The sequence below is a fragment of the Sus scrofa genome, chromosome 9 (assembly GCF_000003025.6).
Source record: "Sus scrofa isolate TJ Tabasco breed Duroc chromosome 9, Sscrofa11.1, whole genome shotgun sequence".
Lineage (NCBI taxonomy): Eukaryota > Metazoa > Chordata > Mammalia > Artiodactyla > Suidae > Sus > Sus scrofa.
This window is the reverse complement of record NC_010451.4, coordinates 70275019-70297222: the sequence shown is the minus strand read 5'-3', so window position 1 is coordinate 70297222 and position 22204 is coordinate 70275019. Positions and strand designations below refer to the sequence as shown.

Genomic DNA, 22204 nt, shown 5'->3' with positions numbered 1-22204 from the left:
GTAACTGTTTTTTTTTTTTTTAAGACAATTTTTATTGTTTTCTTCTGCTCATAACAACGTTACCCAACCATTGCTAAAAATGCAAAAAAAGGATCAAAGAGTGAATGATCTAATTTTCAATAGCCTATGCATACAAATTGAATCTACATGTTTTTGTGCTTTTCTTCTAAGGCTTTTGTAGACTCCTTTTCTCCTATCACTGGAAATTCCCAGAAGGGGTATATTCTGTATTTCAGAATAGACATGTTGTGCTGTGTTACCATGGCTGACAGAGACAAACTCCAAGAGTCGAATCAGAACTCCATTGTTGTCCCTACACTGAAGTCCCACTTCAGGTTGGAACCCTGTTCCCTAGATGCAGCCTCTGTAATATCTTACTGCCACCAAAGTTGAAATCAGACTTTTCCCTCTCAGACTGGAGGTGCTAACACTGCCATCTTGCAGTGCAGCTGGGAGTGCAGGCACCTGACTGCAGCATGGCAGAGCTGGTTGACCATGCTATGCTATGTGCCAAGCTTGGTAAAGCCGTCCCATAGCTATATCTCCTTGCTGAATCTGATTTGGAATTCTAGAACCCTAGATTACTTTTTCTCTTATGGTGAATTCATTCTCAGTGATACTGTTGTCTACCCTATTCCCAACTGTGCTACTCTCAACTCCTTTCTTCACTGTCTGCAGACATGTATCTATGTGTCTGAATCCCAATAGTGTATAAAATTCAAATTCATGCTCCGGAAGGCCCTTAGGCGCCCACGTAATAATGAATAACCATCTTTTGTAATAGAACAAAAAGTGAAAAAAAAAATCGGTCCACTCAATGAATGTACTAATTGTTTTCCCTAATTTGAACTATTAGCATTACATCTATTGTCTTTAGTCACACTAAACAATTTATCCATACAAAAGACAAGGTTTGTAGTTAGTTTTGCTAATTAAACCTCCAAAGTATAGTCACTTGGGTTAGCGAGCCATGAAAGCTTATGTATAGTTTGCTTTCTGTGGAATTGGTTCATGATATGCTTTCATTAGTGTATTAGGGTGAGTTCAACTGAGTTGTACATAACTCAGATGAAGAAAATTGAATTTACCTTTTCTCCTGGAAAGCCAGAGTTTTATTTTGCTTGGATGTGTATCTGATATTATTCTGTTGCTTTACTTGAGTAGTAACAATCCATGCGTTTTTAGAGACTAGTGTTCCATGAATAACATCCAGTTATGGGAAAATGAAGTTCTTTAACAACAGTCATAAACACTGGATATGTGGTATGTGTGGTAGATTCAGATAATATTTTTTTTCATGGCACATGATAACTTTAAGTCATAGTAAGGACTAGTATTTCAAGGCCTTTTATTACTTATGATGCTATGCAGTCTGACAAATCAGATGTGGCTATTTTGTTATGCTCAGCTTTACTGAACATACAGAACATGCTAAAGATTATTTAATTTCTTGCTTTGAATCAAATCTACAAGGACATACACATATTTCAAACTCATCACCCATAAACAAAGAGATTCTCAAGTGGTCATTTAGATCCTCAAATTGTCATTTTATTAAGCAAATACAAAGTTGAAATGCTTATGATAAAAATATGTCAATATTGGACAAAAATGTGCATAAACAGCAATTCTACAACTGGGATGACATCTCAGTTTTATTAATTTTGGTGACATCTTCCCAACCGTGTCTAATCTTCAGGATCTTCCTTCTCAAGCACGGCAGGAGTAGTATGACTTTGCAAATCAGGACAACAGTCGGAAGGAAAACAGCGATCATAAAAGTTGGAGGTGTATACCATATAAATTGCTTTATATCTACCCATTTATTCCAGGCAAAAATCAATGCATGTATTGTGCCCAGCAGAAGGGAAACAATTCCTAGTGTGCTCTGAAAAGGGGAAAAAAAAACAACAAACCTTGGTGAGGTTGGTTCAGTAAGAGCTTACTCATCCTCCCTCATTTGGATCCGCTCTCTTGCTTGGAAATTCTTCCACTCATCTGTGATTGTTTCCTAGTATGTTTCTCAGCAACATCCATTCATATCTTACTCTTTTTACTTGCAAGTAATGTCTTTGCAGGCTACCTAAATTTAGAAAATTCACAGCTGTTCTCCTTTTGGTTTCAGCTAATCAACACTATTGTCCCCTTTTCCACACTTTGTTCTTATGATATTTATTTTATGATGCTTTGTCTCTTGTGCATTTGCCTTAATTCTGCCTATCAAGAGACATCTAAAATCAGGGACTCTTAACTCATCACGGGATCTCTGCAGAATCAAAACAATGATTTGCACATTTTAGGTGCTCAATAAATAACTGAAGATTAGTGTAAAAATCAACTTGTGGTTAGTGATCTTTATCAATTATGAAGGCAATTAAAGTGACTGACTCTTCTTTTGATATAAGAATATTTAAAGTGGAGTTCCCACTGTGGTAAAGTAGGTTAAGGATCTGGCATTGCCCCAGCTGTGGCTTGGACTGGATTCTTGGCCCAGGAACTTCCATATGTCATGGGTGCAGCTAAAAAAGAAAAAAGAAAAAAAAAAAGAATAGTAGTTTGGCTTTTGTTTAAAAAAAAATTCTGGAATTCCCGTTGTGGTGCAGTGGAAATGAATCCGACTAGGAACCATGAGGTTGAGGGTTCGATCCCTGGCCTCACTCAGTGGGTTGAGGATCCGGCGTTGCCGTGAGCCTGTGGTGTAGCTTGCAGAAACGGCTCAGATCTGGTGTTGCTGTGGCTCTGGCGTAGGCCAGCAGCTGTAGCTCTGATTGGACCCCTAGCCTGGAAACCTCCATATGCCACGGGTGCGGCCCTGAAAAAGACAAAAGACAAATAAAATAAAATAAAATAAAATAAAATAAAATAAAATAAAATAAAATAACGTAAAATAAAATAAAATAAAAAATTCTGATAAGGTGGAAAAGTACCAACAGTTATTTCAATGTTTGAACAAAACATAGGGATATAGACATGGGAAGAAAAATATCAGCATGCATTGGGATACTTGGCATTATCCAGATAAAGGTGCTTAAAAACAGTTGTGCACCTATGTAGTTTTATGGCACTCTGACAAAAGCTCTTCTAGACACCTTTTTGACTTCTATTCACTTTATGTGAAGTGTTCATCTACCTGCCAGAATGAATCCAACTCACACTACTCAGCAGTGAACCCAATGAATACAATCTAATAGCTAAGTTTATATGGTGACCCCCTTTCTAGCCTAACCAGTTGTTCTGATAAGGTGTCTTTGGAGTATATGCATGGACGTGTGGAAAGGATAGTATGGATTACCTAATTTGTGAGAATTTCCAAAGATGTCCACCCATCAAAGTTAAAGCTGTGTAATTTAAAAAAAATGTTGGCAGTGCCTGTGACTTAATTACGGTTATTCCTTTGAATCTTGTCAGACATGGATCCCCTTGTGAATTCTGGCACTTTGTTCTTTTTACAGTGTAATCTACCACTAGGAAGTGAACCTCAGTAAAGCCGAGATAGTTTTTTTTTTTTTTTTTTGTCTTTTTGCTATTTCTTTGGGCTGCTCCCGCGGCATATGGAGGTTCCCAGGCTAGGGGTTGAATCGGAGCCGTAGCCACCGGCCTACGCCAAAGCCACAGCAACACGGGATCCGAGCCACGTCCGCAACCTACACCACAGCTCACGGCAATGCCGGATCGTTAACCCCCTGAGCAAGGGCAGGGACCGAACCCGCAACCTCATGGTTCCTAGTCGGATTCGTTAACCACTGTGCCACGATGGGAACTCCCGAGATAGTTTTGAATTTCAAGAATACTGAGGAACTTCAAGTGATATAAAATGTAACTTGGAAAAAGGAGCCTATAAAATTAGATATTAGAATAGCTTGGTAGGTAAAACTCCGTATTTCAAGGAGAGGTCCTTTTTGTGGCTAGTACAAAGCTGTGTGACTGGCTTAAAAGAAATGAATAAAATCAGGAGATAAGCAAAACATTTTATTTTTGGAGAACTAAGAAACCATTGATACTGAACTTATGAAATACCACATTTGTTGTTATTAGGCAACAAACTGTTTCAAATGTTAGAAGTATGATTTTTCTTTGAGCAGTACCTTTTATTTATATCTAGAAAATACTTCTATTTAGAAGCAAGAGGAAAAATGATAGGAGAGCACATTTTTAGTTGGAACAAATGTGAGATCTTCGCTTTTGGAAAAACATCTGTTATTTTCTAGGGGGTAAAGTCAATAAACTTGAAGATATCATGAACACAAAAAGATATATCTCTCTGAGGGACAAGAGCTATTTTATATACAACGTACCTGAATATAGTGAAATTCTCTCCATGTCAAAGAGTCGCTCACAGATGGAATCGATGTCACAGCCAGTAGAGCCAGGATTGCAAGTGTCACAATTCCCAGAGATACGTAAATTTCCATTCTCCAAACATCATGCTCAATCCAGGCATCTTCTTTATTTTGTTGGACCTAACAGAGGGTAAAAAGACAGAAAAATTGCAAACAATACTTGTTTCCAGTTTAAGAACCTCCTTCTACATGCTCTCCACTGTGGAGGGCCTGGTATCTGGGGGTGTCCACACATCCATGACTTTGCTTTTTGCATTCTTCTAAAAGAAATAACACAGGAGCTATTAATCTCTTTCCTTGAATACACCATTTATATAATCTGTTTTATTAATTTACATCAGATAGTTATTTGATGGTTAGAACTGTCGTGTGGTAAATAAGCAGAAAATAACAATTAGCATTAAAAAAAGTAATCTTGTGAGGGCAGTAGAAATTGAAATGTGGTTCTGTCCATGAACAAGACACCTGTTTATGTTGTTCAAGTTGCAGTTTAACATTTTCAGCTTAAAAAACATCCCTCAAGGTAGAAGTATACAATCAAGTCTCAGCGAAGAATTATAATTAAACAAAATTGAAAGTATAGATCGCTTTCTCAGTACTGAGTTTCAACAGAGGTTTAGGATACTGACACTAAAAGGAGAGTTAGTTTGTTAGGAGGCTTTTTAGTTTAGTGCTATTGTCAGTACTGTCAACCTACCTGTTGATACGCCCAGTTTAGCAACTTGTATCTGTAGGATCGCCTCATTGGATAGGATAAACTGTACACTGCATGCAACACAGCAAAAAAGAAACTGAGAAGCCCAAACTGCTTTCTGGTTACCATCCACCTGTCCAGCCAATGTGGAAATTTCTTATACTTGGTTCCATTATGAAGCTGCACAATGGCTGCTATCACACCTGGCAGATAAACCAGCGCCAAGAGGGTGATGGAAACCATTGGCAAGACTTTGTTGATGACCAGAATTGGAATTTTGTAAAAATATTGTTGATGGGAAGTTACAAAAGGGTGAATTACTTCCCTCAGGAGAGTGTAAAGAAAAGTCAGAGATGACACGATAGCAGCGATTTTAATTGGCAAATGCCACTTTGGAAAGAGTTCCTGTTTGTGCTGAAGCTCTGGAGGGCAATCAAATTCATCAAAATGAGCTGTTTGGTGCAAGTGCACAAGCATAGGTCTTTTTGGCATGCTGTTCTCTCTTGAGTCCTCATTCTACAAAGGAAAGAAAATAAACATCTTAAAACTAAACAAAATAAAAATAATATAGCTCAAACTAATTACTGCTCATTGTGAAAAGGACATTTAGAAATTTGCTTTTGGATACTGGTTAGCTGAAGATGGCACAGGCTATGTGGCACTGATCAAAGGTGCACTTAGCTACCCCACCTTACTTGGAGCTTTCAATAATTTCTATTATTCATTTTCTTTAAGACAAAAGAAATACATGCTTCAGATATCTCCACCAGTGCTCAGGCCATTGAGTCTCTATCTTGAAAGCATCAAAGAATAGGATGATGGAACTGGGAAACAAAAACTGAAAAACTCAAAAAAAACCCAGTAATCTTTGGTAAAACTAATAACACTTGTAATTTGTAATGGTTGTATTTGTTTTATAATTTTTTGGTTACTAGACAACTCTCTAGGAAGAACTGAAGAATGACTTCATTAATTCAAGTACAAATAATATAGTCAGAGATAATATAGTCATTACTATTAGATAAAAATAATTTCCACTAGGTAGTCTATATTCATAAAATTTCTCATTTGCACAAGTACTAACAAATAGTCTGTGAGAAGGTACAGAGGCTAAATAAATAGTTAAATCACGCAGAGATGATCTATTTCTTGAGGAAGTTATACTTCTTTACCCAGTTGCATTTCCAGGTATAAATGATTCAAAAGAAGGTTGTGTTGAATATTTTGTCACTTCCCCAAGTGGATGATATACCAACACATTTTTAAAAAAAGCTTCAAAATAAGAACTTAGAGGGTCAGTTTATGATAAATTTACTGTGTTTCCCAACATGTTACTCCTCATTTCTTGTGGCTTTCTATGTAGACCCATAACATTTTAATGTTCAAAATGACATTGGTGATTATCTTGTTCATTTCCTCATTTTATGCAGAGTAACTTTAATTCACATGGTTCTTTACATAATTTTTAGTGTTTAAAAACATCTTCTCACCACTTGACTTCTACTTTAGCAATAAATCACTGTTAATTCCAAAGTTTTTTCCAATTATTCCTTTTATAAGGGTGTTTATCAGGACTCAGCCTCTGCTCTCTATGTTATAACAGTCAACTGAGGTCAGTTTTCTGGGTAAGGGTAGAAGCATTATGGGACAGGAAGACACTTAACTTGACAAATGAAAATGATTTTTTTGGGGAGTTCCCGTCATGGCGCAGTGGTTAACGAATCCGACTAGGAACCATGAGGTTGCGGGTTCGATCCCTGCTCTTGTTCAGTGGGTTGACGATCCGGCGTTGCCATGAGCTGTGGTGTAGGTCGCAGACGCGGCTTGGATCCCGCCGTTGCTGTGGCTCTGGCGTAGGCTGGCAGCTATAGCTCCGATTCGACCCCTAGCCTGGAACCTCCATATGCCGTGGGAGTGGCCCAAAAAAAAAAAAATGGCAAAAGGACAAAAAAAAAAAAGAAAATGATTTTTTTTATGCACACATGTAGACAGTATATGCTTGTAATGCCTTATTTTTCCTATTAAGATAACTAATATGAAATAATTTAAAATTGTAAAATTGTTAAATTTTCTGTTAAAATTGTAGTTGAGTAGCTTCCTTCGTGGTGCAGTAGAAACAAATCCAACTAGGGACCATGAGGTTGTGGGTTCCATCCTTGGCCTCACTCAGTGGGTTGGGGATCTGGCGTTGCCCTGAGCTGTGGTGTAGGTCACAAATTCGGCTTGGATCTGGCGTTGCTGTGGCTCTGGTGTAGGCCGGTAGCTGTAGCTCCAAATAGACCCCTAGCCTGGGAACCTCCATGTGCCGCAGGTGTGGCCCTAAGAAGACAAAAGACAAAAAAAAAAAAAAAAGAAAGAAAAATAATTGTAGTTGAAATCAGTTGGAAAGGTAAAGAGCACTTGGAACCAAAAATTTCCACCACTTTTTCAGTCAACTAATGTAGTCAGAAACATTTAATCTTTTTTTTTTTGGTCTTTTTGCCTTTTTTGGGGCTGCTCCTGTGGCATATGAAGATTCCCAGGCTAGGGGTCTAATTGGAGCTGTAGCCACAGCCCTATGCCAGAGCCACAGCAACTTGGGATCCGAGCCGCATCTGAGACCTACAGCACAGCTCACGGCAACGCTGGATCCTTAACCCACTGAGTAAGGTCAGGGATCGAACCCTCAATCTCATGGTTCCTAGTCGGATTCGTTAACCACTAATCCACGACCAGAACTCCAGAAACATTTAATCTTGATATGGGGCAAAAATGTGACAAATGATCCTTATTCCAAAATTCAATTTATTTGGTCAAACAGTGAATTATCTATAACGTGATGATCTCTTGGTAAGCAGCCATGGGGCCTATGAAAAAAGTGCATGTTTACAAAATGCTGTTATATGGGCATTGATGACTTTTAAAAAATTTTGACTCAGCGAATGTTAGAAAGAAAAGGGCTTTGCAAGTGATCTGGTCCAACTCTCTCATTTTACAGATCCAGAATTTTCAGTGACTTATTCAGTTGTGACAGTTCAGTGACAGTTCAGTGACAGTCAAAGTATATCTTTCTCTGATATCCTATGCTGCCCTTTACCCACCACAGTATCAGTGCCAGGAATCAGAATAAAGCTATCAGCAGATTATGGTGAAAATCACTTTTACAACACTGGGAGATACAGAACAGCATCTGAATTACTTATAGCTTTTAATTAATTATTATTATTTTACCAAATAATCGTCTTCTAGATTTTTCCTGGGCTTCATTTTCCAAAGTTCTTCTTGGTTCGTGATATCTTGTCTGCTCTCCATTAATTCTATAAAATGGTATGGCTTCAGCCACCTATGAAAACAAAAATAATTATCTTCTTCAAGTCTATGCTATTTATGATATTAATATCCGATGGGGGAATATGAAAAATTTACTCCTATATGGGCTCAAGTGGCAAAAAAATTATAATTTAAAATACAGATAGTAGAGTTCCCATTGTGGCTCAGTGGCTAACGAAGCTGACTAGTATCCATAAGGACACCAGTTCTATCCCTTGCTCAGTGGGTTAAGGATCCGGCATTGCTGTGGCTGTGGTGCAGGCCAGCAGCTACAGCTCCGATTCAATCCCTAGCCTGGGAACCTCCATATGTCATGGGGGTGGCCCTAAAAAGAAAAAAAAAATACAGATAGTGACTGGTTTGCACATTAAACCTCACATTATAAGCTGCAAGAATTCAAACAAGTCCCCTTGTGTCAGTAGTGCTTTTTTTTTTGTCCAACTCTCAGTGTGATATATGACCTAGGTGTCTATTTGAAATTCAGAGGGTCAGATGTTGCCTTTTATTTTGGGAGACGTTAATTCCACATGCTCATTTAGAGGAAAGTCAACTTCCCTCAAAAGTAAATACAATTAGAAATGTGTTTTTTGAGAATACCAATGTTATCAACAGAGGTTGGAGTTAGTTAAAGTTAATACTTTGGGAAGTTGTGTTTAATAGACTTTGGAGTTGACACTGGAATCTGAAATAATAAGTAGAAGATTTTATGGGGAAATATATTCTGGGTCTTAGACAATGAACAGAATAGGTATCCTTGGTAAGGTGAACCCTCATAGCAGCTTAAAGGATTGAAAAGTTGAATTTTCAGAGTGCCAATTTCCCACTGGAGTAATAGGCTGGTTTTTGTTGGTAAGATATGAGTTACTAGTATATTTCCAGTGGGGTTGTTGAGATGTGTTCTATTTTTGACATGCTCGCTCTCCTCATCAACCCTGTAGAAATCATTTTGTCAAACTCCCTGCCAGATAAAATAATCTTTTCTTTAGCGTCCTTCATAGATCCTCATTTGGGCTTAATGTAGCATTTTTTAGGAAAGGAAAACATATGATGTCATAATATTATTCATAGCTGTATTAGTTCTAAATTTATTTCTAGAGGAATAAATTGCCAATTTTTCCTTATGAAATTCAATAAGAAAACATTACAGGGAGTTCCCGGTATAGTTCAGTGGAAATAAACCCTACTAGTATCCATGAGGATGCAGGTTCAATCCCTGGATCCAGCGTTGTTGTGAGCTGTGGCATAGGTCAGCAGCTGCAGTTCCAATTTGACCCCTACCCTGGGAACTTCCATATGCTGCAGGTGCAGCCATAAAAAGCAAAAAACAAAAACAAAAACAAAAACAAAAAACAGGTTAGATATACAACCGTTTGATTGACAGAAATATTTCAAGTATTTCTGAATTTTAGACTACCTATAATATTTTATTAAGTATCGAATGGGCACCTCCACAGAGACAAGCTGGATCATTAACCCACTGTGGCACACTGGGAACTCTGTATTCTTCAACTTTTAAAGGTTTGATCTTCACAAAGAATGAAGGGGAGACATCTTTACATAATGCCAACACCTGCTTTTGGTGAAGTGCTCTGAGAACATTTTCCATATTTTACCTATTTCAAAGGTTCACAATATTCATGCTAAGGGTATTTGCTTTGGTCTGCCCACATTCTTTTCCTATTTTTTTCACATGTTAAAACATTTCCTCCATCTGGAGAAATGGCCTCCTGTGGCCATAGAAGTGGGCAAATGACTCAGCCTTGGCTAATCCCAGTTCTCTCTTCTCTTGATCACACTGATGGGCTCAGGGATGGCACACAGCCAATGGCACTGAACCAATTCGAGTCCTTCTCTGATATTTATACATCGAAGTGGAAGGTAAAGAGAAGGCGTCTTTAACATCATGTTATATGGGATGACAGAAGCCTACCATGCTTTCTTCTGCCTGCTGTAAGGAGGAAGAGGTCTTCAGCAGGACAGGAAAAAGCCAACACACAGAAGCCTGAGCAAGAAATGGGGAAAAGCAGAGCATAGTCCTGGCACATTGAAGTATTTCATCTCTGAGACCAGATCCTGAATTTTTCAGGTACACGAGCCAACATTCGCCATTTTGCTGAAGTTAGTTTGCTTAAGTTGGGTGTATATTTCTTTGGCATTTGAAAAGGCTCCCAAGTAGAGCATATGCCAACCATCAAGTATTTATGTACTTGAATCTATGACAGACATTGAGGAGGAAAAGGAGAGATGAGACTGTGTCTGCTCTGGAGGAGTTTACAGTCTATTTCCTTAAGAAGTACAATTCCAAATCACTTAGTGATTTAACCAACATTATTTATTTTTAAAATTTAGGGCCACACCCACGGCATATGGAGGTTCCCAGGGGAGGGGTCAAATTGGAGCCTCAGTTGCCAGCCTATACCACAGCCACAGCAAGGCCAGATCCAAACTGCATCTGCAACCTGCACCACAGCTCACTGCAACGCTGGATCCTTAACCCACTGAGTGAGCCCTGGGATGGCACCCACAACTTCAGGGTACTAGTTGGGTTTCTTATCGCTGAGCCACAACGGGAATTCCTTAACCAACATTATTAACAGAGTAACTTGGGGGTATGTGTGTGTTGAGGGATAGAACTTTTCTCTACTGTAATCAAACACACGAAATAATTTACTGTGTTTAGATGATGTTTTCACTGTGAGTTTCAGGATGCCACAATTGTTAACATACAAATCTGCACTGGATAGTAACTCATTAGGCAGTGGGAATATAAAGTTAAATAAGACGGAAAGTCTGCTTTCAAAAACCTCAAAGTCTAGGAGACAAGGCAAACATTTCCAGAACTAACTGCATGGTAGTGCAATGCCTCGCAAAGGAAGACAAGGCTTTCTAGCAGGAAACCATGGGAAGGTGAGGGCTGTTGTCTATAGCTAGTCCTGGGACATCCAGCGAGTTGGCTGTATTTGCTGATGGAGGCCCACTTTGTAGAGAATCTGGGTGAAAAGCCAGAGCTGCCCTAGAGAGGGATCCAAACATTTGTCTGTGTGGTAGGGAGACCATGCTGAAGGGCAAAGCCAAGGAAAAATCCCAGGCAGTGAGGGAACTTGTTGACTGTGTAGCCCACAGTCAACTTTGTGCCCTGAAGCCAGGAAAATAAAATCTCAGTCAAATCAAATATGTTGGTTTCCATCAGACATTAAGCAAATATACAAAGTTCCACAAGAAAATCTTTTCATCAACAGAAACAAAAGAGAACAGCACAGTATTCAGATGTTAGGAACTCCAGAATTTGATCCAAAGTTCTCTTGTCATCTCTATTAAAAAGCCAAAGCCTATTTCTGATGGGATTTTTCCATTTTGTGGTACCAGGAGGGCTGACCTGAAGTTCCTGCTAAACATTTTTTTTTTTATTCCTGCTAAATACTGACATAGCCTTATTGACCCATGTTTATGTCAAAGAATTTAGACTATGAAGAAACTCAATGACTGATATACATTGTGGGTTGCACTGCATTTCCTAACCATCTATACTTTCAACTGCACACTTACTTTACCACAGTTAACTATGTGAAAGGGAGATGTTTTTCTTCAGTGGGCTGTGTTGTTAAGCATTGCTTCCTCCCCCTGCTGAACGTTCTGTACTAAATGAGTGACTTTTTATTAAATGAAGCCATCTTTTCTTTCGTTATAAAAAGAAGAGATTAAGAAATGTGGAATTATTTGTAAATTTTATGTCAGAGGTTTTGACCCCTGACACGCAGAAAGCCTTGATTGACTGTTTGGAGGGAACTTGAGTCTCAACCCAGATCCTGAAAGAGTCGCCCTAATGTGCCAAGGATTTAAATGAAAACTCTGTTACTAGGAAACCTGAAGACAAGTCGCACGATTTTAAGCACTCTGTACCAATCATTCATCAATGTTATGCAAACTCGTGGCGATTCTGCCAAGTTGGAAAACTTGCCATTAGAACCCAACCTAAGGACCAACTTAATTACCCGTCATACCCCCTGAGTTCCTAGCGCAAAGGTTTTCTTGTGAGTCCCTGGCTCCGAGCCCCCTGGACCGGCCACAACCGAGCGGTGTGCTCTGCGGAGAGCTAGGCTGGAAGGCAGCTCGTCCTGGAGCGGCGCGTAAGGGGCAAAGTGAGCTACGCTGGTCCCGGGGCGCCGCCGCCCTGGTCCTGGGAGGATTTGCAACCCGCTACACACCTCCAGAGGCTGGATCCGGCGCCCTGCCTCGCAGGGACACCCAGAGGCAGGGAGCAAGGGGCGAGCCAGAACGATTCAAGAGACTCACCCGCTTCTCGGCTTGACCTGACGGTAAGTTGCGGCCGCAGCGCCTGCCCAGAGATGCCAGCCCCACGCGGCGCCCGAGCCTCGGGAGCGCTGAGCCTGCTTTCCCGCTGCAGGCCCCGCCTCCTTGTTAATTGCCTGTCCAGCGCCACCTGCCGGTGCCGGGTGTCCGAGGGGCTTCTGCTTGGATGAACAGTCCTGGGAGGTCCCTGAGGCCGGACCCAGGATTTCCCTAAGTCGTCATCAGGCAGCTTCAGGTTTTCTTTCAAATATCCTTGTGCTCCGCTTGAGGTCTGTTCACGCCCTCCGGATTCTTGCTTTTCTTTTGTTTCTTTCTCCTCGCCTTTCTTTCATCTCCCTGCTGGTGAACATGCGTGCAATTCTTTGGAGCAGTGGTTCTCAAACTTTAACAAGTTTCTCCTGTAGGGCTTATGAGATGACCGATATGCCCCCACCTCCTCTCCGTTTCCAGTTTACTTGGTCTGGGATGGGGCCCGAGATTCTCCATTTTCTAACAGTTCCCAGGTGATACTGGAGCCCTCTCAGATCCCACTTTGGGATGTGCTGCTTTAGAGCTTCCGCTAGCTAATTTTAAACTTCACAGCACCTCTTTGAAGTGGCGGTAATAAAGCCACCTTCCTGTACCCCTAACTTAATCAAGCATCCCAAACCTAAAGCAAAGTTACTGTCACTATTTACAAGTTTAAGGTTGTTTTTAAAACATGAAGTGTGTGTCATCGTCTACCACGGGATGGTGTACAAGGACATGCTGCAGAACCCGCTGCTGGTGCCCGTGAAGGTGCTGAAGGGGCACACTCTGACACGAGACCTGGGGGTGTTGGACGTGGCCTTCCACCCCACCCAGCCCTGGGTCTTCTCTGCCGGCGCCGATGGCACGGTCTGCCTCTTCTCCTAGGCAGCCCGCTTCTAGGGCTGCGCCTGTGTTCAGGACCCTCAATAGAGGCCTTTTCCCCTAAAAACAAACAAACAAACAAAACAACAACAAAAAACATGAAGGGTGTGGGGAAAGAGCGAATGGGAATGAGGAATTCACTCTGAAATGGAACCAGTCTCAGGGCAGGGTGTCTGAGGCTTGAATTGCAATATGTGAGGATTTGGTGTACCGCCCTTGAACTAATGTGATTAGAAAAAGCGAAGGAAAAAACCCGCATTTTCCTCAATTGTCCCTTACTCATAGCTCAGGCGCCGAGGACTGTTCATGTTTTAATAGGTAATTTTCTGTGGTCACTGGCTCTCCACGGGGTAATGTTAAAGCCCCTTTGAAAATTAACTTACCGGAGTTCCCGTCGTGGCGCAGTGGTTAACGAATCCGACTAGGAACCATGAGGTTGCGGGTTCGGTCCCTGCCCTTGCTCAGTGGGTTAACGATCCGGCGTTGCCGTGAGCTGTGGTGTAGGTTGCAGACGCGGCTCGAATACTGCGTCGCTGTGGCTCTGGCGTAGGCCAGTGGCTACAGCTCCGATTCGACCCCTAGCCTGGGAACCTCCATATGCCGCTGGAGCGGCCCAAAGAAATAGCAAAAAGACAAAAAGAAAATTAACTTACCATGGACTGACGCCTTATGGTAGAAATGGAATTTTACACTTTTTATTTCTAATTTAACTAGAAAATAATCATTTAAAAAGTTTTTGGAAAAAAAAATCTGTTTTATAGAACGGATTACATAATATTAAGACAAATCATCAAATGTGTCTAAGCATTGTTGAAATTAAGAAATGACTGTGGGTCCTAAATTGTCAAACAAAACAATACGCTTTTATTCTTTAAGATTTGGTAGAGGAGCTCCCATTGTGGCTCAGCGATAATGAACCAGACTAGTATCCATGAGGACACAGGTTCAATCCCTGGCCTTGCTCAGTGGATTAGGGATCCGGCGTTGCCATGAGCTGTGGGGTAGGTCACAGACATGGCTCAGACCCTGTGATGCTGTGGCTGTGGTGTAGACTGGCAGCTTCATTTCTGATTCAACCCCTGGCCTGGGAACTTTCATATGCCTCAGGTGTGGACTAAAAAGAAAAAAAAAATTGACAGAACAGGAGTTCCCTCTGTGGTGCAGTGGCAGTTCGGATTTGTTTCCTGGCCTTGGCACTTCCATATGCTGTGGATGTGGCCGAAAAAGAAGAAAAAAGAATTTGGTAGAACAAAGATCAATCACTTTTTCATAATTTATTTTGCAGGTGAAGAGGGAAGGAAATTAATATTGTATAAATGGGCTAATTATGGCAAGCTCTGATTAAAACTGCTTTTCCCTTTATTAAAACATTTGGAATCAAGCCCCAAATACTTTTGTTTTATAATCAGACCAACTATTTTATTTCTGCACTTTTTCCAAAAATTTTGTGTGTGTGTGTGCACGTGGAGTATTTTAGCGTGGTGAATACATATAGTACGTTTCAAAGTAAAATGATTGAAAATGTGAGGTTATTTACTAGTTTTTTGTTTTGTTTTGTTTTGTTTTTTTAGTTTGTAAAGGAAACACAATATTGGATTAAAAAAGCATAGTATTAGGAGTTCCCGCCGTGGCGCAGTGGTTAACGAATCCGACTAGGAACCATGAGGTTGGGGGTCGATCCCTGCCCTTGCTCAGTGGGTTAATGATCCAGCGTTGCCGTGAGCTGTGGTGTAGGTTGCAGACGCGGCTCGGATCCTCCGTTGCTGTGGCTCTGGCGTAGGCTGGCAGCTACAGCTCCGATTGGACTCCTAGCCTGGGAACCTCCATATGCCACGGGAGGGGCCCAAGAAATAGCTAAAAAGACAAAAACAAACAAACAAACAAAAAAAAACCAAAACCAAAACACACACGAAAAAACATAGTATGAAAGAACTTTTATTGAGTTGTCAGGAGTTAATGTTACAGACAAAATTTCTGCAGTTTTTGCACACATGTGATCCGTGATTTGGGCATGAGATGAAGGAAAAGATTTTTTTTGTGTGTGAAATACAAAACCAAAGCATCTGAAAATGCTCTGAGTCAGCCTCTGTAGCACATACTTTTAAAAACTAGTATGGCTTGCGGAAAACAACACCACGCCATTGCAAATGTTGAAAAGCAGACAGTGGTTTGGTGTGACTTGTAAGAATGAGAGGATTTTAAAATAGGAATTCAACCGTTAGTTACAAACCAATTTGGATCAGTCAGAATATAGTGTAATAAACTTAAAAATCTAGTAAGAAATCATATTAACAAAACAGTTCTTCAGTCTTAGAGTCAAACACTAAATTAGTGATTTCACAGTAATATGTCAAAGGGAATATATAATAATTTGGAATCCAAGAGTACTTTTACTTGAGCAATAATGAAAAAATCTAATCTTAGAATTTGATGGGACTGCCCTTTAAGAAGTACATGGAGTACAAATGGTGTGAGAGATAAAATAAAAACTGATCATAAAGTTAATCACAATGCGTGATCGGCAGTAAACTGTAAGTGGATGGTAAGAACTGTATTTAGTTTTTCTCCTTTGGAAATCTCACTCCTAAGGGCATAGTAATTCAACTAATGATCAGAGTATTTTCAAGTCTACCTCTTCCTGTGTAAGAATATGGTGAGACATTTTAAGATGAAGCAAAACTTACTTGAAGTTTATAAGGAAATAGCTTGTCAAAATGATTGTTTTAGCACAGACACGGTAAAGCTCTGGCTTAATTTTCTTTCTTTCTCAAACAGCTCCCAGGACAACTGGGAGGGGGGAGAAAAGGCCCCCCCCCCATCCCATAGGGGTTTTTACCCCTTGAAGATGGGGGGTACCAACGTGGAGGCCAGAAAGATGTGGTTTTCTCCCATTGGCCTTGCCCTGGCTTAATTTTCTGATTCTACTAGCCTCATATGCTAAATTCTCTTCACTAGTTCAAGGTTTACTGGTAGAGTAATGCTCAAAGTATGTGGTCTGTGTGTGAAAGTGGTGGAGGGTAGAAGCATCCACCCTGGGACTGGAGGTTTTAAAAAAATTCTTCCCTGTCTTTGCCCCCAACTCAAGCCCTTTGTTGCATATTACCAACACAGTTAAGAGGCAGCATCTATTCTAGGAGTTCCCGTTGTGGCTCAGTGGAAATGAATCTGACTAGGAACTGGGAGGTTTTGGGTTCGATCCCTGGCCTCTCTCAGTGGGTTAGGGATCCTGGCATTGCTGTGGCTGTGGTGTAGCCCTACAGTTACAGCTCCAATTCAACCCCTAGCCTGGGAACCTCCATATATGGCCCTAAAAAGCAAAAAAAAAAAAAAAGTCTGTTCTAGGAATAATACTTTTAAAATATATACAGTTTTTATTTTGAAATATATACTTTTAAAATACTATTCAGTGGGTTTATTTTGAGACTTACAATCAATTTCTGCCCAAATACTGCTTAAATTCTGTCACAAAATTTAATTTCGTCAAATTCTGTGACAAATATATATTCTATTATCTTTAAATAATAAGTGGGGTGATCTATGAAAAGGTAGCTGCAAATGGTATCACATCAAGCCTTGCTAGTTACTTACATTGTACTTACTGACTACATGGATGATAGTCAGATTCGTTTCTGCTGAGCCTCGACGGGAACTCCTCTTTTAATACTTTTAGAAAGTATATTCTGGGGAGTTCTTGTTGTGGCGTGGTGGAAATGAATGCATTTAGTATCCATGAGGACGCAGATTCGATACCTGGCCTTGCTCAGTGGGTTAGGGATCCACCGTTGCCATGAGCTGTGGTGTAGGTTGCAGATATGGCTCTGATCCCGAGTTGCTGTGACTGTGGTGTAGACCAACAGCTGAAGCTCTGATTTGACCCCTATCCTGGGAAGTTCCATATGCTGTGAGTGCAGCCCTAAAATGTAGAAAGAAGAAAAAAAGTATATTCTCCCATAGGTTATACTGGAAGGTACACTGGAAGATGTATCCTGGGAGGCTGTGAAGAGGTTCTACCTTAGGAGAAACACAAGCATTTGGAGCCAAGAGAACAGATTTCACTACCTTCATAAGGTGGCTTTAAGCATTTTTCCTTTCCCCACATCTCCATGGCAAACAATACATGACAGTGAAAAACAAAAACAAAAACAAAAACAAAACTTCTTTAAACTGTTCGATCTTGCTCGGTCCCTTTTGCTATATAGTATCTTAGCCCTTACCTGAGCTCACTTGATATTCTCATACAGCACTTTTCAGAATTAGCCTGTACTGGAGATTTTTGTATGTTTCTGTTACCCTCATTAAATTGTGAGCTTTAAGAGAGCAGAGACCTTGCCATTTTCACCTTTGTGTCTCTTAGAGACTGATGGAAGAGACTTGTAAATGTTTGTGGAATGTGATTTTACCCCTGGAAATAATATGGTGAACATGTGATACATTGTGATATATATGCATACATAGTGATATATCACATGTGGATAAAGAAAATATCATATTGTGATATATGTATGTGTGTGTGTATATATATGTATATATATTTAAAAATTTAATTTATTTTTATTTTATTTTAGTCATTTTAGGGCCACACTGGTGGCGGCTTATGGAGATTCCCAGGTTAGGGGATCAAATCAGAGCCATAGCTGCTTGCCTACACCACAGCCACAATTCGGGATCCGAGCCACATCTGCATCCTACACCACAGCTCACAGCAATGCTGGATCCTTAACCCACTGAGCAAGGCCAGGGACCGAACCCACGTCCTCATGAATACTAGTCGAGTTCGTTAACCACTGAGCCACGATGGGAACTCCTGTTTTTGTTTTTCTTTATCCACCGGTCCACGGATGGACACTTAGGTTGTCTCGCAGTCTGACTATTATGAATAATGATGCAGTGACCATGGAGGTGCACATATCCTCTCGATAGTGATTTCATTTCCTTTAGATATATACCCAGAAATGTAGTTGCTGAATCATAGGACAGTTCTAGTTTTAATTTTTAAATTTTTTGTTACTGTTTTCCGTAGGGCCCGTGCCACTTTACATTCCCACCAGCAATGTATTAGGGTGCCCTCTTCTCCACATCCTTGCCAGCTGGCATTTTTTTCCTTACTCCAAGCTTAATCTCTTTATCAGTTTGACTATGGAGTAATTTTGGGGAAACCATCCAGAAGACTATTTGCAATGTGGATTTCCATCCAGCATAGCTAATGACAAACCTCACCTCATTATCTTGAGATATTAGCTGCTGATATTGTGGAGGTGTACATGAACAGGGCGTGTGATCAATAGTTGGAGAGACCTTGGTCGTAGGGAAAGGTTCAGCAGGAGAACCAGCAAACTCAGATACCTCCTCTGCACTTTCCTCAGCCTTCTCTGCTTAGACTGGAGACTGTTGGAGGTCAGGGATCATTTCTTTCCTCAGGCTTAGTAAGGAGCAGAGTATATAGGGAGAAGCTCATATATTCTTATTGAATGAAGAGTTCCTTGAGGAGAATTACCGTCCACAATGTCAAGTGCTATAAAAAAGTCAAATGAGATAGGAAATGAAAAAGAGTCTCTTGGGCACATGGAAAATGCTCACCATCACTAATCATCAGGGAAAGGCAAATGAAAACAACACTGAGCCATCACCTCGTACCTGTCAGAATGGCTATTGACAAAAAGACAGCAAACAATACATGTTGGCAAGGATCTAGAGAAAAGGGGACCCTAGTGCCTGGTTGGAGTGTAAGTTGGTGCAGCCACTATGGAAAATAGCATGGAGGTTTCTCAAAAAATTAAAACTACCATAGGATCCAGCAAATCTACTCCTGGTATGTCTGAAGAAAACAAAAACACTAGTTTGAAAAGATATATGCATCCTGATGTACCCAGCAGAATTATTTACAATAGCCAAGATGTGGAAGCAATCTCAGTGCTCATTAACAGATAAATGGATTTAGAAGTTGTGTTATGTGATTTAGGGTTCGGTTGGTGAGGGAAGATACATGGAAGAATGAATGTTTTGAACTTGGCCTCAGAAGAGTTAAAGATTTTTTCTTTGGGGAAAAGAAAGGGAAAGATTTTATTTTCTTTCCCAAACCAGAAGTAAATTTTCCTTTGGCTTAGCAACAGTTTTTGTCCAGGAATTAGCTTTATAACTTGAGTAGTTTTCCTCCCCTAGACCTACTGCTTGTTTGGCTTAAGTAGAGAATTTCTAACACGGTGTACTGGGTGCGCTTCCTTAGTATCGCCTCAGGATTTCTCCCAGGTGAGCTTCCAAAGGTGTTAGCCTTCCTCAAATCTCTAGCCCTTAGCGGAAAGCTTGTCTCAGAGTAGCTGGAGCTCAAAGAATATTTATTGAATTGAGTTTTTTCACTCGGCTATTTTCGTATAGCCTGGTCTTATTCCTGCTTTTGTATTCAGGTTGGCTTCCCTAAAAGCCCTCATTTCTGTCTACACAGCTCCATCACAGCTCTCTTCTGATCATTTTAGTCAGCCATATAACAAGCCTCTTTCATTAGATTGGCAGCTGGGTAATCCTCAAGGGGATACCACGAGCTTCACAGGGAGAGCCGTTAGTTGAGATAACTCAATAAAAAAAACACAGAATAAGGTTTGTGGACATTTGAGCGAGCGCTATGCATTGTTTCCATCTGAAACAAGATACAGTTCTTCCAATCAAGGAAATGATTCATCTTCTTAGTATTGAAGGGGGCTTTTGGAAAAGTCAGGCTTCACAGCTTCTGTGGAACTAGATTCAGTGGTGCGCTGTTGTGCTCTGTGGCCACAAGGTGGCGCCAGAGGCCTATGCAGAAAAAAAGCAAACGTCTCAGGGCTTCTGGTGCTCCTGCTTCATTGTTTTATTGACTTTCTCAAACTCTCTGGAAGGATTTTGTACGTTCAGACTCACTTTTGTGTGTGTTCATTTTCCTTCCGGTCTATCATCTATGTATATGCTTATGTGTATATACGTCTGTGTTTATATAACATCCTTTTAAAAAAAATCTATATTTACATCTGTATCTATTATTTACTCAGTGTTTACCATTTCTAACATATAGCATAAATTATCTTACATTCTTTACTGAAGTATAAAGACACATAACATCAATTTCCGGTGTGCAACATACTGATATTATATTTGTATATGTTGCAACAAGATCTAGTTTACATCTGTCATCAAGTATAGCTAACAATTTTTTTCTTTTTCTTTTTTTTTTTTTTTGTCTTTTTGCTTTTTCTAGGGCCACTCCTGCGGCATATAGAGGTTCCCAGGCTAGGGGTCTAATTGGAGCTGTAGCCGCTGGCCTTCGCCCCAGCCATAGCAATGTGGGATCCGAGCCATGTCTGCAACCTATACCAAAGCTCACAGCAGTGCTGGATCCTTAACCCACTGAGCAAGGCCAGGGATCAAACTCGCAACCTCTTGGCTCCTAGTCAGATTTGTTAACCACTGAGCCACGACGGGAACTCCAACAATTTTTTTCTTGTAGGTAGAACTTTTAAGATACATTCTTTAGCAACTTTTAAATATACAATACAGTATTATTAACTATAGTCACCATGCTGTACATTACATTTCCATGGCTTATTTATTTCATAACTGGAAGTTTATGGGTTTTTCTTTTTATGACTTTTTGTCTTTTTAGGGCCGCACCCACAGCATATGAGGGTTCCCAGGCTAGGGGCTGAATCAGAGCTATTGCTGCCGGCCTACACCAGAGCCACAGCAACTCGGGGTCTGAGCTGCATATGTGACCTACACCACAGCACACGGCAACGCTGGATCCTTAACCCATTGAGTGAGGCCAGGGTTGGAACCCGCATCCTCATGGATGCTAGTCAGGTTGGCTGAGCCACCATGGGAACTCCTGGACGTTTATGTCTTTTAACCCCCGCTTCATTCATTTTGGCTACTTCCTATCACCCCCACCTCTGGCAAACACCAATCTGATCTCTGAAACTTTAAGTTCAGTTTTTTGTGGGTCTTTTTTTTTTTTTTTTAAGATTCCACATGTGAGATTGTTCAATATTTGTCTTTGACTTATTTCATTTAGCATAATGCCATCAAGATCATGTCACAAATGTCAAGATTTTATTCTTTTTTATGGCTGATTAATAGTCCACTGTGTGTGTGTGTGTGTGTGTGTGTGTGTGTGTGCACGTGTATATTTTACATTTTCTTTAGCCATTCATCTGTCAGTGACACTTAGGGTGTTTCTGTTGACTATTGTAAATAATGCTGCAGTGAACATGGGAGTGCATATATCTTTTTGAATCAGTGTTTTCTTTTTCCTCAGATAATTATGAAGTGAAATTGCTGGATTATACAGTAGTTTTAATTTTTAATTTTTTGAGGCCCCTCCATACTGTTTTTCCACAGTAGTCGCACCAGTTTATATTCCCACCAACAGTGTATGAGGGTTCCGTTTTCTCCACATGCTCACCAACACTTATCTCTCCATTTTTGATAATAGACATTCTAACTGGTATGAGGCCATATAGATATTCTTTTTTTTCTTTTCTTTTTTCTGGCCTCAGCTGTGGCATATGGAAGTTCCCAGACTAGGGGTTGAATCAGAATTGCAGCTGCTTGCCTACACCACAGCTCCAGCAAGGCAGGATTCTTAACCCACTAAACAAGGATAGGGATCAAACAATTCTCATGGATACCAGTCGGG

General features: G+C 40.5%; 1 protein-coding gene and 1 long non-coding RNA gene across 3 annotated transcripts in view; one reads left to right on the top strand and one right to left on the bottom strand.

Moving 5' to 3' along the window:
* LOC106504949 overlaps nucleotides 1-22204 on the top strand; it is a 590151-nt gene that overhangs the window by 10275 nt on the left and 557672 nt on the right. The window lies entirely within an intron of this gene.
* Nucleotides 1530-21192, bottom strand: STEAP1 (STEAP family member 1; the record flags this gene model as incomplete). Its single annotated transcript, NM_214305.1, is given in 6 exon segments — nucleotides 1530-1888; nucleotides 4296-4460; nucleotides 5038-5550; nucleotides 8245-8356; nucleotides 12637-12652; nucleotides 21165-21192. Coding segments are annotated over 4 exon segments (1017 nt in total). The 3' UTR covers nucleotides 1530-1630.